This window comes from Phaeodactylum tricornutum, chromosome 5 (genome assembly GCF_000150955.2).
Source record: "Phaeodactylum tricornutum CCAP 1055/1 chromosome 5, whole genome shotgun sequence".
In the NCBI taxonomy this organism is placed as follows: Eukaryota; Bacillariophyta; class Bacillariophyceae; order Surirellales; family Neidiaceae; genus Phaeodactylum; species Phaeodactylum tricornutum.
In genome coordinates, this window is record NC_011673.1 from 76,327 (window position 1) to 92,201 (window position 15,875).

Consider the following 15,875-nt stretch of genomic DNA (forward strand, 5'->3'; position numbering starts at 1 on the left):
TAGTACTCGTCGCCCACGGTTGTCTTCGATTCCCATCCATCCTGTTACGGACAGGAACCAGACACGACACGGCCCTACCTCTCCGTATCCGATCCTTGCCATCACTTTTGGGGTACTTTCGAAAAAGACTGATTCATAGTCAAATGCCTTCTGACGGATCCAGAGGGTACGCAGAGTTCTGCTGACGAACTGTCTCGTACACTCATTCTTGGTTGTGGAAATCATCTCCCTACACACTACGCTCCAAAATGATAACTCTGCACAATTCACACAATATCCTAAACAGTACACTTGCGATCGCACTTGCAACCCACGTACCACCACCAGTACCAAACACAATCATTACACCATGAAGTGCATCGCCGCTATCGCTCTTCTCGCCACTACGGCGTCCGCCTTTAACGCATTCGGTGCCGCCAAGAAGGCTGCGCCCAAAAAGCCGGTACGTCTACGCGAACCTTGGCATTTTCCAGGTACCGCAGTGTCGGTGTGTTACAGTTAGTGTCGTCCGCGATTGCATTCCTCACGAACCACACTCGTTCCGCTTTGTCCCGGCAGGTATTCTCGATCGAAACGATCCCCGGTGCGCTCGCTCCCGTTGGTATCTTTGATCCCCTCGGTTTCGCCGCCAAGGCCGACGAGTCCACCCTGAAGCGATACCGCGAAGCCGAGCTCACCCACGGACGGGTGGCCATGCTCGCTACCGTTGGCTTCTTGGTCGGTGAAGCCGTGGAAGGATCTTCCTTCCTCTTTGATGCTTCTATCAAAGGACCTGCTATTTCTCATCTCGCCCAAGTGCCGACTCCGTTCTGGGTTCTCTTGACCATTTTCATCGGGGCCGCGGAACAGACCCGTGCCGTCATCGGCTGGCGGGATCCTTCCGACGTACCCTTCGACAAGCCCGGTCTCTTGAACGAGGACTACACCCCGGGTGACATTGGCTTTGATCCTCTCGGACTCAAGCCAACGGATGCGGAAGAACTCAGGGTTCTACAGACCAAGGAACTCCAGAACGGACGCTTGGCCATGCTTGCTGCCGCTGGATTCATGGCGCAGGAACTCGTGGACGGCAAGGGAATCTTGGAACACCTCCTCTAAGTTTCCCGTAACGTTTGCACAAAAATTGGGAACACACGATACTGGTCGCCACGAAAAACGTGGAACGACAGGAAGCCTCGGAACACTAGGGACATTCCATAGAGACAAAACGCAAGCCAGAAGCTCTTGTTCACCGACCGGTACACACGATACACGACTATAAAGGAATCCTTACTACACTTTTTATGATTTACATAAACATCGTCGCTATCGTTTGTCTGTACTTCTCTTGCGTAAGAGTTAGACGAACAATTACAGTTCGGCACGGTTGCGCTTCCATTTGTTGACAACCTTGGTGCCCACTAGTCCTTTGAAAGACGACGACAGCCTTTTAAAATTCACAAAAGTTGAACTGGTCGACGACGATCGTTGGGAGCGTTTCTTTCCGGTGTGCGCTTTCATCTCGTCCATCGCGCCAACCAGGACATTGTACATGGTTACCATTTCGTCCTCCGACCAGAACGGCACAGCTGGCGACGACGCCTGCGGGTCCCATTGGTTTGGCATGCCGTCGGTTTCTCCGTACACGAGTGCATCATACTCTTCCCGCAATTGCTCGGTGACGAGATAGAGCGGCAGGCAAAGGTCGGCTAACGGCTGTGCGGACGAAGCATCGCGTGTTTCTTTCGTGACGTAATCCACATATCGTTCCAAGGCCTGGGCCGCGACCGCACCAATATGCTTCCCGGGCTTTCCATCCCCTTCGTCCGACGCTTCCGCGTCGAAATAGTCTTGCACAGCCGCCAGATCCAGTGGACGTCGCAACATCCACCGTCCGGCCATGTGCGACGCAACGAGACTGTTCTCCGGGAGAACGGGGGGCGTGCACGTGGTCTTAGTCGTTGGCGATGAAGTGAACCGCCGCAAACGCTGGAGATCACCAAGGTTTCGGATACCACCGTTCAAGGTCACACGGAGATCGGGAAAGTCGGTGGCGATGCGCTCGACCATGCGGTAATCCAACGATGGCACGATGCGATTCTTGCTGGGACTGAGACCGGTTAATACGGCCACTCGCGCGTGCAGAATAACGTGGGACACACCAGCGTCGCGCGCGATACTAACGTATCGATGCAAGGCTTGGTATGAGGCCACGGTGGTAGTGTCGTGCACCGCATCACCACCGGAACGTGTGGCCTCAGTCCTTAAAGACAAGTCGGCCGGTGTATCGACAACCCCGATGCGGCATTTAAGTGAAACTTTTGTAGTCGAGGGCAGGACGTCCCTCATCGTCTGCAAGAGCGTCCCCGTGTAATCGGGCTGTTTCATGAGCGAGGCCCCGTACGTGGTTGCTCCTCCCGCTTCGATCCCGGGACAGCCGCAGTTGAGATTGACTTGCGTAAAGGGAAAGGCGTCTTGGTCCTGACTCTGTGCGGATAGACGCAACAAGCATTCTCGGAGCTTGTCTGGTTGGTTGCCTCCTATTTGTAAGACAAGGTTCTCCGGTTGGGACGATGATGCGTGCGTGTTACGGTTGGTCCAGTAGCGGCCAAAGCGTCGCTCGAGCCCCTTTGATCCCGTTGCTAGCAAATCCTCCACCTTTTCCATTTCCGTCCAGAGCGTCGCATTGGCGGACAGAGTACGGTACAACTGTCGCAGTGGAGCGTGCGTGTAGCATTGCATGGGGGCCACGTGAAACTGCCACTCTCTTGGAGGCGGAACCGTGGACGGAGTCGGGTTTCCGGAGAAGGCTTGCACCGTGACGAGGTATACCGAAACTAGCACAAGAACTAGAGTCGACGTCATCCTCGCATGGCTGCAGGAATGTACCAGGGGTCGCCGCGGGAACATCGCAAATGCCGTGGGGAAAACGTTGGCACCGAATATGTTATCGCGAACGGTCTAGCAACGTCTTTTCCTCTCGAAACGCGATCCGTCATTCCTTTTCGGCTAGTAAAGACAATTCTCCATCTCCTTGGGGCAATGACTGGTACGTGAGGCTTTATCTTTGCCAACCATTGCTTCTAATGATGTATCAAATCAGGTATTTCAATTTCTGCTTCTGGTTATCACGCTTGGAATTATACCCTTTTTGCCGACTGTCCGACACTTGACAGTGCCCCAAAACTGCAGTGGAGCGTTGTGATTGGCCAAAAAACACTGGCATGTTGATCTTACTGCGACACGCCCCCAAAATCGACTGTGAAGAAAACGGTCGCTTCTTTTTTCCTGATTCGTCCTGGAGACAACCTTCCCAATCGAACTATCTTTTAGAGAGGAGGCGAACTCCGCAAATCACAGTCAGCCTCTATTGCTCTGGATACCGGAGATAGCAATTTCATTGTTTACCTTGCTTTTCTGTCAAGGATTCGACCGGTGGGCCAAAGAGGAACAACAAGGAGCTGTCCGGCTATGCATCCCTGACGCCCCCGTTTCTCTTCTCAGGAAGCATCGGTTCCGCGGCGAGAGCTTCGATCCAGCGCGTAAGCGTCTTAAAAAAATTTCGAGCCTTGCAATTAGTTCCTCAGTCTACGACCGAAAACAGTCCCATCTTTTGATCGTCAACACATACATTAAAGGGGTGTCGTTGAAGTGACCCAACACTGACTTATAAGGTCCCCGAAGGTCTCCTCATTGTTATCGATAGTGTTTGGTCTCTCTTTTTACTTGTCTACTGGTCCAGATGCCGACGACTTGGCTGACAGTGAATGGATATATTGAACGAAATCGTGTAGCATGACGATCAACAAGCTGTTGTTCTTCTTACTCACAAACTTGCAACATCAAATCGGCTTGCAAAGGTTGCACCCAACTGTAATTGCAAAATGTAGACAAGCACAAAAGTGTTTAAAGAATTTGGAACGGTCCTAGCAACAAGGTCGCTGACAGTGACGATGGCAATATTATGGCAGTTATTGACGGGCATGGCACAGTATGTCTGTTCATGATGGTGGCTTGTCGCGACACGCCTTTTCTACATTGACGGTGAAAGCATTCTACAGTGTTCACAGCCGGATTCAACAACGATGCTTGTAGTTTCCTACAGGATTTGGTTCTCTTATCCCTCTGCCCACCAGCTTTTAATTTTTGGATTGACTGTGAATGTGGCTTGCATTGTTTCATCCTTGCAAGCACTTACAGTAAAACGAACTACTAGCACACGTTTATCTCCACCACCGACATGAAAAATATGCAACTTTGCAACCTTTTTAAAAATTTATAAATATGGATTTCCGCCATACAATTTCACTCTTCCTTGCTTTCTCTATTTGCAGTGGCTTTCTTCCGGAGTCGGATCTGGAACTTTAACTTTTCTTTTTCCTGCGACTGGTGGAGACTATTGTAATTGCGTAGAGATACTTTCCCTCCTTGCTTACTGCAAATAGGGAAAGGAGATGGTTCCTGTGGCCCTTTTGGCCACTCGCTGGCATCAATGGCAAACATTGCTTTTTTGAAAGATGTTAAGGATTTGGGTACCTTTAAACCCTTGACCAAGAAAATTCCGTCACGGCATCAAACGCTTTGTTTGCGAGAAAGCGGATTTGTCGCCTCCAAGATTCTGCAGAAAGTTCCATTGGGTGCCCTATTGATGGAGGTAATGGAGGTACTTGCTCTGGAAGAAAAAGTGAGAAATACTCGATCCCAAAGCGAAGTTGGCTCAAAATGCCCCTCTGTTTTGTCCGACCCCGGCGTATTTGTGTATGCCACTGCTGGAAATGCCATTGCTGGAATGAATCCTTGATGTCCATGTCTTTTAGCCTTTCTGGAAGAGAGTACGTTGGGAATGCCTGCTGGTCTGCAGCTGGTCCTGTTTCGACGTCAATGGCATTGATGGCTAGCCCTTCTTGCTTTGCGCTGTCTTCTGCAATGTTAGTGTTGGTATCCGTACGTCCCATAGCCATCCGTAGCATTGTTGTTAACTCCTTAATTTTTTCGTTTTGTCCTTCCACAATTGTGTGTAGCTCCTTAATGGTTGCAACCATTTCCTGAACGTCATCGTGCATGTTGTTCTGTATCAACTGCAACTCATTTGTAGTCCGAGCCTGTATTTCTATATATACTCCCAGCATCCTCGGATCTAGCAAAACCTGCGTGCCCCCCACAGCGTCCCCCATCTTTGACCAGAATGCTGATTCCAAGTTTCTGTCCAGAATGTCCGTTTGCACGGACGTGCTCCCCATCTCCGAGTGATCCCAGGAAACCCCTGCCGTTTTGGATGGACGGAAGAATCCGCACGAACAAGGGATGATTTTGAACAATCTCTAGCCGTTAATCCTACTGCCTTGATCTTGTCGGACCGTGAATGGGCGAGACGGATGCGGGTGCTCTCTCTCAAGAGTCAAGGCCTTTCACAAAGTGGGGCGGGCGCCGGTCACGGAGACCGTTCGTTACGGTTAATATGTTACATCTCGGTAGATTGCACAGAATTCGTAGTTCACTTTTTCTCTGCTTGTACGGAAGACCGCAACCTACTCTGACCAAATCCGGGTTTCCAAACGATTTCCGAATGGCCGTTGGCAGTATTTTTACTGACTGTGAGATTGATACCGCGGTCGGACAAACCGCGATACGTTTCACGTGATACTCTACGATCCATTTGCACGCCCCATTTGCCCCATCTGACTTTTTTCACAAGTCCATTTCACTATCAAGTGTCACAATCCATACGTATTCCACCATCCTAATTGTAAACGACTGTTGCTACTCGCCCCTCTCTTCTTCCCATCCTTCTCCCACCAAAGGGGTTTTTCTTGAAGAAACAGGTGTTCCCATGCTGTCCGGAATTAAAGTGGGCAAGAAGAAGAAGAAAACGTCCGAGGCACAGCCGTCTTGGACGGCAACACCATCGGCGGCATTGCACGTTTCGACGGCGCATCGTTGTGACGCTGCGACGGGCGTAGCGGTGACCGACCAAGCCGTCGACACGAACACATCCGTAGCCGACTTGTTGCGACAAAGTCTGGCTTCCGGGACGTTCCTGACCGACACTCAATCCGGCGCGACGAAGTACAAGGGGGAACGGGAAACGCCACCGCAATCCTCCGATACGCAAGCACCGCAACAATTACAACAGCAGCAGCAGCAGCAGCAGCAGCAGCGGCGACTACCAGATTTGGAACGCCGGGGTCGGATACAATCGACGTGGGAATCTGGAAAGAAATCATCGCCGTCGCAGAATACCCACGAGGATTCCCATTCCCTCATTCTCCTTCCCACCAGGGCGAGTATCACTGTCGGCACCAAGTCCGATGAAGCCAATATGACGGTGGAAGAATTGGCGGTGGCCGAACGAGGCTGCAATTTATCCACCAACGAAATTGCTTCCCGTAACGTTATGCGTATCGGCAAAAAACGCAAACTCAAGCACAATGCGGATAGTGACGAAGAAGAACAACGACAGCTATCCTACCTCAACCAATCACACGGAGCCGACAGCAAAAAGGCTTCGCAACGATCGCACACGCGGCAATTGGCGGTCCACGATCAGCAGTCCAAGATAACCGCCAAGTGTTGGTGGTGGATGGAATCATCGCGTTTTCCCCGCCACCGCCTGATTGCCCTCGGCGACTTTGTAGCGCTGGTCGCCGCACCACCAGCATTGTCCCTCACACCGGGCAAACACTTTTACTTGGTCCCCATTCCACACGCCGAATCACTCACTACCTGTGACAATGACGTCTGGGACGAACTCATCCGCTTCCAAACCAGCCTCCGACAGACATTTGCCGCCGAAGGCGAACACGTGCTCTTTTGCGAAACCGTCTTACCCCAACACACTACGTCCTTCTGGCAAACCAAGTTGGAGGCAATCGTGGTTCCTAGAAATGTCGGACTCGACGCACCACTCTATTTCAAATCAGCACTAACGGAACAAGCCCAGGACTGGGGCACGCACCAAAAACTCCTCAAGACGGCGGAGAAGGGTTTGCGGCGCACAATCCCGCAGAATTTTGCCTATTTTTATCTAGAGTACGGACCTCACCATCAAGGGTACGCATTAATGATCGAAACGCAATCCTTTCCGAAAGATTTGGGAGTGGATACGATTGCCGGCATGATGCAGCAAGTTCCGATACGCATGCGCCGCCGCTCTTCCGAACCGTCCGTCGAACAGGAACTCCGGTTGATCGAGGCGTTCTTGCAACGGTACAAGCCACACGATTGGACGCTCCAGTTGGACGACTGACAGTGAATTTCATTAGTCGTTTGGGATCGAACCAACGTTAACAACTAACGCTTGCTCGTATGAAAGGTGTGAGCAGATTTTTTCACTTAATACGAATTATCCCTTGTCGTCACGTTCTTGGTATAAATTCTGGTTTGAATGCACATGGAGTTGAGTTCCTGTAGCAGTAGCTTGGCCGCGTACGGGATCTCGACCTGGCAAATTTGCGTCGGACGACCCACACACATCGGGCTGCGGCATTCGTACGTCATCTTCTTGAGATTGGCCTGTGCCGTCAAACCGCAACGTTCGCAAATGTGGATACGGTACTGGTCCGAATTGACAAAGAAGCGATCGCGCATAAAGTTGGCACAGCCATGCGTAATCAGGCAATCGCGTTCCATCTCTCCCATGCGCAAACCACCATCCCGAGATCGACCTTCCAACGGTTGCCGCGTAAGCATGGCAACCGGACCGCGAGCACGAGAGTGGACCTTATCGTCGACCAAATGCTTCAAACGCTGGTAAAAGGTTGGACCGATAAAAACACGAGCATTCAATGGGCGTCCTGTATGTCCCTGATATAAAGCTTCGTTTCCGTGTCTTTGGTATCCCATGGCGTGTAAGCGGGTACTGATATCTTCGACGGTCACGTCCGTAAAAGGAGTAGCATCTCCTTCGCATCCCTGAAAGACAACAACCTTTCCTAAAAGACACTCAATTAACTGTGCGATAGTCATTCGAGAAGGAATAGCGTGGGGATTCACAATAATGTCCGGCACGATGCCCTCTACGGTGAAAGGCATGTCTTCTTGACGGTAAGTCATTCCGATCGTTCCCTTTTGTCCGTGACGTGAGGCAAACTTGTCACCAATCTGCGGCGTCCGGACGTTCCGAATGCGAACCTTCGTAAACCGATATCCTTCTTTTGTCGTACTGATCAGCACGTTGTCAACAATGCCATGCTCGTTGGCCTTCATGGACGTGCTGCAATCGCGTTTGGAGTAACGTGAAGGCATACCGGCCGTAGCGTCAATTGGTGCCGTCTTGCCAATCAAAACATCGTCTCCCGACACGCGAGTACCGGGAGCTACCAGACCATCATCGTCGAGTTTTCCGTACTCCCCGTGTTTCATTCCGCGCGTACTGTCCATACTAGGTTTTTCGAACAGTTCCGACGTCAAGGATCCAATCGTGCCGACAGTGCTGGCTTTCTCCTGGTCAATGTAACAGCGATAATAGGAGGACCGGAAGAGCCCACGGTCAATCGCTGACTGATTCAAAATCAAGGAATCTTCCTGATTGTACCCAGTATAAACGAGAATGCCGACAATGCAATTTACACCGCTTGGGAGTTCTCGGAAATGTAAAAACTCCATCGCTCGTGTAGTACATAATGGTTTCTGCGGGTAATGCAATACGTGCGCCATCGTGTCCATGCGTACTTGGTAGTTTGACGCATAAATACCCATAGCTTGCTTTCCCATGGCACTCTGATAAGTGTTACGAGGAGATTGGTTGTGATCAGGAAAGGGGATGATCGAGGCACATACACCAAGAATCATAGACGGGTGAATCTCGCAGTGTGTATACGTTGAGGAATACGAATCGTCGGAATCCAAATCGTTCGGTTCCATGGCAACCATGGTGGTCTCCTCCTCTTCTGTATCAATATATTCGACCAAACCCTCCATGAGAAGATCCGTCCAGGTCAACTTCTTTTCATTCGGATCCATGCCCTGTAACTGCATGATGTGGTGCTTCTTGATTGCCAGTTTTTGTTCCTGAACGACAAACAATGGGCGGCAGATGCGTCCGGCATCTGTGTAAATGCGAACTTCTTTATCGGCAATGTCTCGAACAATCGAAACCTCGGCATCAATGTCCACCATTCGACGCAATGATCGGAATGTCTCTTCGAGTGCTTTCGGATCACGATGAATACCTACCCAATTTCCGTTAACAAAAATTTTGCAAGTATTCGGTTCGGCAATTACCGAGGGCAAAATGTCCGTCAAGTTTTCGGTGCTAAACTCTTCCAGGAACTCCAAGACGGGAACTTGTGCGGTACCGGTCGTAATGTACGCCATGAGGGCCAGATTCTTGACGAGACCAACGGCTTGCCCTTCGGGAGTCTCGGCTGGGCATACCATACCCCAGTGCGTATTATGCAACTGACGCGGCTTGGCCTGTTTTCCGGTGCGGGCCAGGGGCGTGTTACATCGACGGAGGTGGGAGAGCGACGAAGCGTAGGTCAGACGATTCAACACTTGTGAGACACCCGCTTTGGTAGCCATTCCCTTGTCACCCCAGTTTCCCGTTGCTAACGAGTATTTGAGTCCGTCGGTGATATGGTTGCTCTTGATAGCGGCTCCAATATTGAAGTGTTTGCCTTCATCCAAGCATCGTTGTAAATGTTTGCGCACATCCTTAGTCAGTTTCCGGAACAAGACGCGAAATAGCCCGCCCAACAAGGGTCCGGCCAAATCCAAGCGCTTTTTACCAAAGTGATCACGGTCGTCTTCTTCGGCCCGTCCCAAGCGACACATGAGTAACTTGTGTACGGCGTAACCGATAAAGAAACCTTTTTTGGTTTCGCAGTGCTCTTCTGTTCCGACGTGCGGCAAAACTTCCTTTTGTAGAATGGCTTGTGCGTACCGCATCCGGTCTTCCTTGGTCACGTCCCGTGCCGATCCACGCCGACCGATAAAATCCAACGCCACATCCTGTCGCTGAATGACGAAAGCCTCTTCAAGCGAAGGTCGGAACAAGTCCATCATTTCCCCATCCGTCAGATCGTACACGACGTGCTCGATAATGTCCCGGTCCGCTACGTATCCCAGTGCTCGAAATATGATAACGACGGGGATATCGGTGCGAATGTAGGGCAACGTGGAACGAATCTGATTGCCTTCAATGGCCCCGCGCCCACCTTTGTGGTACATTTGGATGTAGAGGGTTGACACAGGCCGAGTGGAGTTTTCCACTTGACTGCGGGTTTCAATGACCCAGGAAAACTTACTGGGCTGCTTCTTTTTAAAGGCGTAAACGTGATTGTTGGACAATCGCTCTTGCGCAATAATGACTTTTTCCGATCCATTAATGACGAAATAACCACCCTGATCGTAAACACACTCCCCCAGGTCACTCAAATCGGCGTCGTCCTTGTCCGAAAGTACACAAAAGAGGGAACGCAACATGATAGGCACGTAACCGAGAAATTCCTTCTTGGCGTGTTCGGTGGCGACAGGTTCTCCCAAATCCTCCGAGGGGTCGTTAACATTGACCTCTCGTCCCACTTGATACTGATTCAAGTCCACATCAACGTAAAGCGGTGCGGAATAGGTCATATTTCGGAGTCGGGCTTCGTGTGGGAACATGTTGGTGATGGTTCCGTCCTTCTCGACCGTGGTGGGTTTGGAAAGGTAAACTTGGCCAAAGTGAATCTCAAAGACAAACTTTGTTTCCTTTTCCTGTTCTCTGTCGTAGGCTTCGTCGTCGTAGCCCACCATGTGCTGAATTTCCGGCGAGACGCGAATATCTCCGGAATCGTCCACGAGTTCCTGCATGGTATTTTGGATGAACTCGTCAAAAGAATCGAGTTGCTGGCGGACTAAGCCTTTTTCTTCAAAGTAGGCACTGTGGGCAGTGCTTGGGTGAGAAACTAGTGTCATGTTGCAACGACGAATCATCCGTTTTCTGGACACGCGAGGAAAGGCGTTTGGACGCAGGCTGCTCCGGATCCTACCGTGCTTTCCGTATGGAATGTGTCGACCTCCCATCATCGTCTCGGTCCCAGCACGTACCTAATCACTGCCCAGGCGTCTTCTTGCGTGACGGGAATTTCGTCAATGTCCATAACTTCATCTCCTTCCTCTTCCGGTAAGGCTTCGCCTCCGTCGTTGTACGCCATCGGCTGATCGTCCTGCATGGGTTGCAACTGATGGCCATCGTCCCATTCCATTATTCCAGTTGCGTTCGAATCCTGACAGATACACTGAACAAGGTGGAGAGTCTTACAACTGCGGATACCGAAAGACAGCGTCAAAGGCAACAACGGGGCAAGGAGATGCCGATTTGGTACTTTGTGCACTGCAAAACTCTGCCGGTCCCCATGGTGCCAAGCAAGGATTGGGATCGACCGTACACGGTGCCCCGTTCACCGTAGCGTTGCGCTCTGTGCGTTTTCTACCCCGTCTGGCGTGTGCGGGTTTTGTCACGTGTCGGCTGGGGTTGGCATGACCGAGTGATCTGAGGAAGCACACTTCACTTTTACTGTTCGTCTTGGCGTCCCCTGAATCCTTGACTGTGAGTACACACGCCGAATTACGCTAGAATGTTCATTCCTCGGTTTGTAGTATAGCCACCTTTCGATGAACGGTGTTTCGGATGATCGACAGGCCGGACCGTTATGAGAGCCGTTACGAGCATACGCTTTTCACTCGAATTTGAAAAAAAAGACACAACGAGAACCTCGTTTCCTGTTTTCGACACATAGATCGGCAGATACGTTTTCTTTGTCACAGTCCCTCCCGTCCTTCGTTAAAGCGACACCATCAGGAGTTTCGAACCATGGCGCCTCACAAGAAAAAGGGGTCGACCAAGAAAGCCGAGAAAGAAGCGCAGCACTCCACCGTGGAGGACCAAGCGACGACTGATCTGAAGCACAATCCAGTTCTGTCCGCCAACATTTTGACGCGAGCGCAGCTCTCGTCCGTCATCATCGTGTGCATTGGTATCGCGCGCGTCTTGCAAGTAGGAGCAGCCGTTTCGATTCGCAGTACCAATTTTGTCGACGCCGAATCCACGAAACCCGCCCAAGCATGCGTCGAATATTTGGGAGAAGCGGCCTGCCGAGACGAAACCGTCCAAGCCTTGTTGCGTTACAAGTATCTGTTGGGCATTCAGCTTGTCATGCTTCTGGTCTGGGTGACCTTACAGAGTTGGAACAACGAAGCACTACTTGCAAAACTCAACGGACTGCTCATGTTGTCGCCTCTGCTTCCCACCGTCATCGCCTTGCAGTACTGGGCCGAATGGATCGCTGCGGGTCAAATCTGGCACCACTCGCTCATGTGTCTCGTACTTCTGGCGCTCGCCGTGCCTGCATCCACGCAAGAAATACCCTTCATCCATCGCGACGCATCCCGACCTCGGTACAAAACCCTGCAATCTCTCGCCTTCGCGACACTGACCATCCTTCACGCGAAACAGGCGTACGATTGGTTGTGGCCGTTGCTGCGGCAACCGACCAAACTGGACGCGATTCAAAGCATCGTCCGGCTTCCCGCCTCGCACGGTGCCGCACAAGTCGTCACGACATTTCTGGGATTGGACAAACTCACAACGACGCTCATCTGCGCACACGCCTGGTGCTACTTTTCTGAACAACAACAACGGGTAGGTTTGTGGCTGCACCGGAAGCAGTCGGCGGTCGGTCACGGTGTGCTCGTCGATGCGCCTTCTCAATTTTTGCCTCACACACTTCCTCGCTTCTCCATTCCTGCCGTTTGGATCTGGATCTATGTACGTACTTGCCGTAGACGCTGCTACTCATGATTGGGGTCTTTCACGGCGTGCTGTACACGTTCCAACTACCCTTGCTCGAACACGAGTTGGTGGAATACGAATCGACGCGGATGATTGCCTTGACAATAACTTTTCTGGGACCCTTGCTTTGGCTTGCTCCGTCCCTTGCTTTCAAGAAAAAGGTGGGGTAGTATTAGAGCCACTATGAGGGGAATATCGCAAGGCAGCTAGAGGTGCTATAGGTAGCTGAAGCGATAGCAGGTTCGGAACATAATAATACAACTGCCTATCGTAATAAGGATCATGTTGGTGTCTCTTTTTTATCGCCACCATTGTAAAACCATTCCATTAGTTGCCGATTCAGTGCGGGGCGAAAGTGGCGTCCGTCACCGGGCAATGTCCAATCCGCCGACAAGTATGTGGCATCGTACAGATCCAAAAAGTGTATCGCTAGTGCTTCCTCCATTGTGGACTTTTGCAAATCGTATAGCCGTCGCGTTCGCGAGGCACTCATGTACCGCACGCGGTCTATCTTGTGCTGTATGCCCTTTTGGGCGAGTTCGTTGAACAGATACACCCGATGAATGTGTACAGCTGACGGGGACAACCAGAACACGGAAACGTGCGGGTACCGACGCTGGACGGTGGTGACATATGTTCGACAAGTAGTCAAGTGGTCCGCAAAGTCAGCACCCGGGACGCCCTGGTCCGAGAGAATCTCCCACAGTGCACTGTTCAGAATTAGTGCCGTTGACTGGTTCGGTTCCTCTGCCGCCAATGCGGGTCCCAACGAAGCTTCTAGAAGGTCCAGTACGCGCGGAAGAGTTTCGGTCCGAAGTGGCGTTGCCACTTTGGTTCCATAGGTGATTAATTGGCAGCCTTCCGAGCCGCCTTGCACCAACTGCTCGAGGATGGAATCCCCAAAGGCGAAAACTCGATCAAAGGTCGACAACAGCCGACTCGGTATTGGGGGAAGGAACGGCCGAAGGATAGGAGGTGCGTGCGGCAGATTGCGGTGTAGGTATACCGTATGCGTGTACCCTCCGTGTTGCCAGTGATCCTTGCTCGGCGGCGGTGCACACCCAATCGCACTGGTGTACTGAAAGTGGACGGAAAGGTGACCCCTTTTATTCGAGAGTGGATTTAACGGCGACTGGCAAAAATCCAAAGTGTACGTTCCGTCCTCGTGGTCCGCAATGATGGCGACCGCCATGGGGCGGTTACCCGCAATTGACTGCGAATGTGTGTGGTCTGATGAAAAGATTACGAAATATTTTTGATGCGGTCAGGGACGATTTGACGAAGAGAAAGAGCATACAACTGTACTTTGGCGAGGCGGCATCCAGAGCGAATCAATCGAAGCTTTCTGACAGGGAACGATGCGACAAACAGTCTGAACCGAAACAACGTTAAACCACTTACAGCAGACGTAAAACTCATCGCCTCCACACGTCTTTCTGTGACCGTGTTCATTCAAGGCTTCGAAAGTCCAGTACGGCGATGTCAGGCGGAGTCGCACTTGACAGGTTGGCGCTTGGGCCAAAATGTGAGTATCCCACTCGTTGCGAAGAACGATGGCTTCTCGCACCCGTGCGACAGGAATCAGATCGGGCGTCGGTGGTATCAAATAGTAGGGAGTATCTGTGGCTGCCTCGTGATCAGCTGCCAACGTCATTTTCCGTCATTGGAAAGGAACGATGAAGACAACGAAAGTAGTGACAGGGATGTAGTCGCCAAAGATTTTCGCGTGTGCCAATCCCGACGTTTCGTCCGATTGTGACTGTGTGACCTTGAAAAACATCAATCTCTGTCGTCCAGACAGATAGACAGACAGATGGTTGATACCCTACCCTAATGTAAGCAACGATGGATGCCCCCTTCGACTGTTCACGCTTCCCGATGAAAAATTGATCTGCCATTATGGGACCGCACGCCATACCTTTTGGGAAGAGTCGGGTTGCTTGTAGTCATCTAGGGTAGCTCCCGTTACACCCCAATTATGCCTTGGCAAGTTGGTGGTAAGAGTAAGGGCTTCCTGTTCCTTCTCCTTGCGGTAGGCGCTCCGCAAAGAAGCGGTAGCGTTCCGTACATGTTGCTCTCATCCGGAGGCTCCAAGTGCGTGTCGGTTGATGCTCCGCGTCACACCACACTGCGGGTCGACTATTTTGTACCTGGTAAGTGACCCTCCTACAGCTTCTTCACTGCATACTTTCCGTTTGATCTTGAAGGCAGCCCTCACTGATTTATTTGCTGGTAGACCTGATGGTGGAAGACGAGGAGGAACTAAAATTGGAAACCGATGCCGTCAATAGCGTTTCCGAAACGGAACCAAGGACAGAGGAAGGTCTCGATTCTCGATTTAATGACTACCAGAAGCGAAGAATGGAACTTTTAAAAAAGGCGGTACGTCCTGTAACACTAATTGCGAATGATTGTGCTTATGCTTTTTCTTCTCTACCTTACCGCAACGTTTATATGCCGGTGGTTGGCAGCGTCACGGTCGAAAAGGTCACGACACAAACATTCTCATGTACCAGCGGGAGGAAGGCAGTACATTCCATCGGAGGGGAAAAGCGAACCCCACGGGCTCGGGGAAAATTCGTCAACAGATCGATCAACGCGCTGGTTCCGTGGAATTCCGCACCGGCGAGGTCGACGGGCCAGTGGAAGTTTGTGTGCAGTCCTATTCCGCCTCACGGCAACTTCCGGTTAGAGTCGCCCTCAATGTAACCAGCAAAGCGAGCGAGGAGCCACCTGTGATACCCCTCCAATACGCCGATATTGCGGAGCAGTTGAACGTGCACATGAGCAAAATCACAGTGGACCTGAAACGGAGCCAGGAAAAGTTGAAAAATATCATGGCCAATGCCGGGTACGCCCGTGAAATGGAAGTCGGATTTCACGGCAAGTCCTTGAGCTTGAGTACAGCCATTCGCTACTGGCCCATGTTCCGTATGGCGGTCCTTATTTTTGCGGGTTTCTTGCAAGTACGCCACGTTGTCCAATACATGAAAAGTCGTCGCATTTATTAACAGTAAATTAGTAAGCGCATGATTTTGACAGTTGCGGCAGCTACTCTTTCTGGTAATTCTGGCGTGCTTGACTCCGGATCTATTGTGTTACTCTTCTTAAAAAGTATCCC

The 15,875-nt window shown here is 51.3% G+C and overlaps 8 protein-coding genes across 8 annotated transcripts; 4 read left to right on the forward strand and 4 right to left on the reverse strand.

The window, feature by feature from the left end:
• Nucleotides 1–349: 349 nt before the first annotated feature.
• Lhcx3 (protein fucoxanthin chlorophyll a/c protein) lies at nt 350–1,280 on the forward strand (the record flags this gene model as incomplete). Its single annotated transcript, XM_002178663.1, has 2 exons — nt 350–442; nt 559–1,280. 2 exons carry the CDS (start codon nt 350–352, stop codon nt 1,096–1,098), a joined length of 633 nt encoding a protein of 210 aa, XP_002178699.1. The 3' UTR covers nt 1,099–1,280.
• Nucleotides 1,281–1,350: 70 nt separating this feature from the next.
• PHATRDRAFT_34229 (predicted protein) lies at nt 1,351–2,844 on the reverse strand (the record flags this gene model as incomplete). The annotated part of the gene is made up of 1 exon (XM_002178888.1): nt 1,351–2,844. The coding sequence occupies one exon, from the start codon at nt 2,842–2,844 to the stop codon at nt 1,351–1,353; it is 1,494 nt and encodes a 497-aa protein (XP_002178924.1).
• A 1,673-nt stretch (nt 2,845–4,517) lies between these two features.
• On the reverse strand, nt 4,518–5,042 carry PHATRDRAFT_34230 (predicted protein; the record flags this gene model as incomplete). The annotated part of the gene is made up of 1 exon (XM_002178889.1): nt 4,518–5,042. The coding sequence occupies one exon, from the start codon at nt 5,040–5,042 to the stop codon at nt 4,518–4,520; it is 525 nt and encodes a 174-aa protein (XP_002178925.1).
• Nucleotides 5,043–5,708: 666 nt separating this feature from the next.
• PHATRDRAFT_44735 (predicted protein) lies at nt 5,709–7,185 on the forward strand (the record flags this gene model as incomplete). Its single annotated transcript, XM_002178664.1, has 1 exon — nt 5,709–7,185. A coding segment is annotated over exon 1 (1,374 nt), but the record flags the coding sequence as incomplete, so codon positions are not given.
• A 126-nt stretch (nt 7,186–7,311) lies between these two features.
• PHATRDRAFT_11441 (predicted protein) lies at nt 7,312–11,117 on the reverse strand (the record flags this gene model as incomplete). Its single annotated transcript, XM_002178890.1, has 2 exons — nt 7,312–10,843; nt 11,011–11,117. The coding sequence occupies 2 exons, from the start codon at nt 11,115–11,117 to the stop codon at nt 7,312–7,314; spliced, it is 3,639 nt and encodes a 1,212-aa protein (XP_002178926.1).
• Nucleotides 11,118–11,776: 659 nt separating this feature from the next.
• On the forward strand, nt 11,777–12,763 carry PHATRDRAFT_34233 (predicted protein; the record flags this gene model as incomplete). Its single annotated transcript, XM_002178665.1, has 1 exon — nt 11,777–12,763. One exon carries the CDS (start codon nt 11,777–11,779, stop codon nt 12,761–12,763), a length of 987 nt encoding a protein of 328 aa, XP_002178701.1.
• Nucleotides 12,764–12,904: 141 nt separating this feature from the next.
• PHATRDRAFT_44737 (predicted protein) lies at nt 12,905–14,430 on the reverse strand (the record flags this gene model as incomplete). Its single annotated transcript, XM_002178891.1, has 3 exons — nt 14,156–14,430; nt 13,207–13,984; nt 12,905–12,935 (listed from the first exon to the last, which is right to left on the reverse strand). Exons 1-3 carry the CDS (start codon nt 14,406–14,408, stop codon nt 12,905–12,907), a joined length of 1,062 nt encoding a protein of 353 aa, XP_002178927.1. The 5' UTR covers nt 14,409–14,430.
• A 255-nt stretch (nt 14,431–14,685) lies between these two features.
• On the forward strand, nt 14,686–15,765 carry PHATRDRAFT_44738 (predicted protein; the record flags this gene model as incomplete). The annotated part of the gene is made up of 3 exons (XM_002178666.1): nt 14,686–14,907; nt 14,991–15,136; nt 15,226–15,765. Exons 1-3 carry the CDS (start codon nt 14,733–14,735, stop codon nt 15,763–15,765), a joined length of 861 nt encoding a protein of 286 aa, XP_002178702.1. The 5' UTR covers nt 14,686–14,732.
• Between the last annotated feature and the right edge of the window lie 110 nt (nt 15,766–15,875).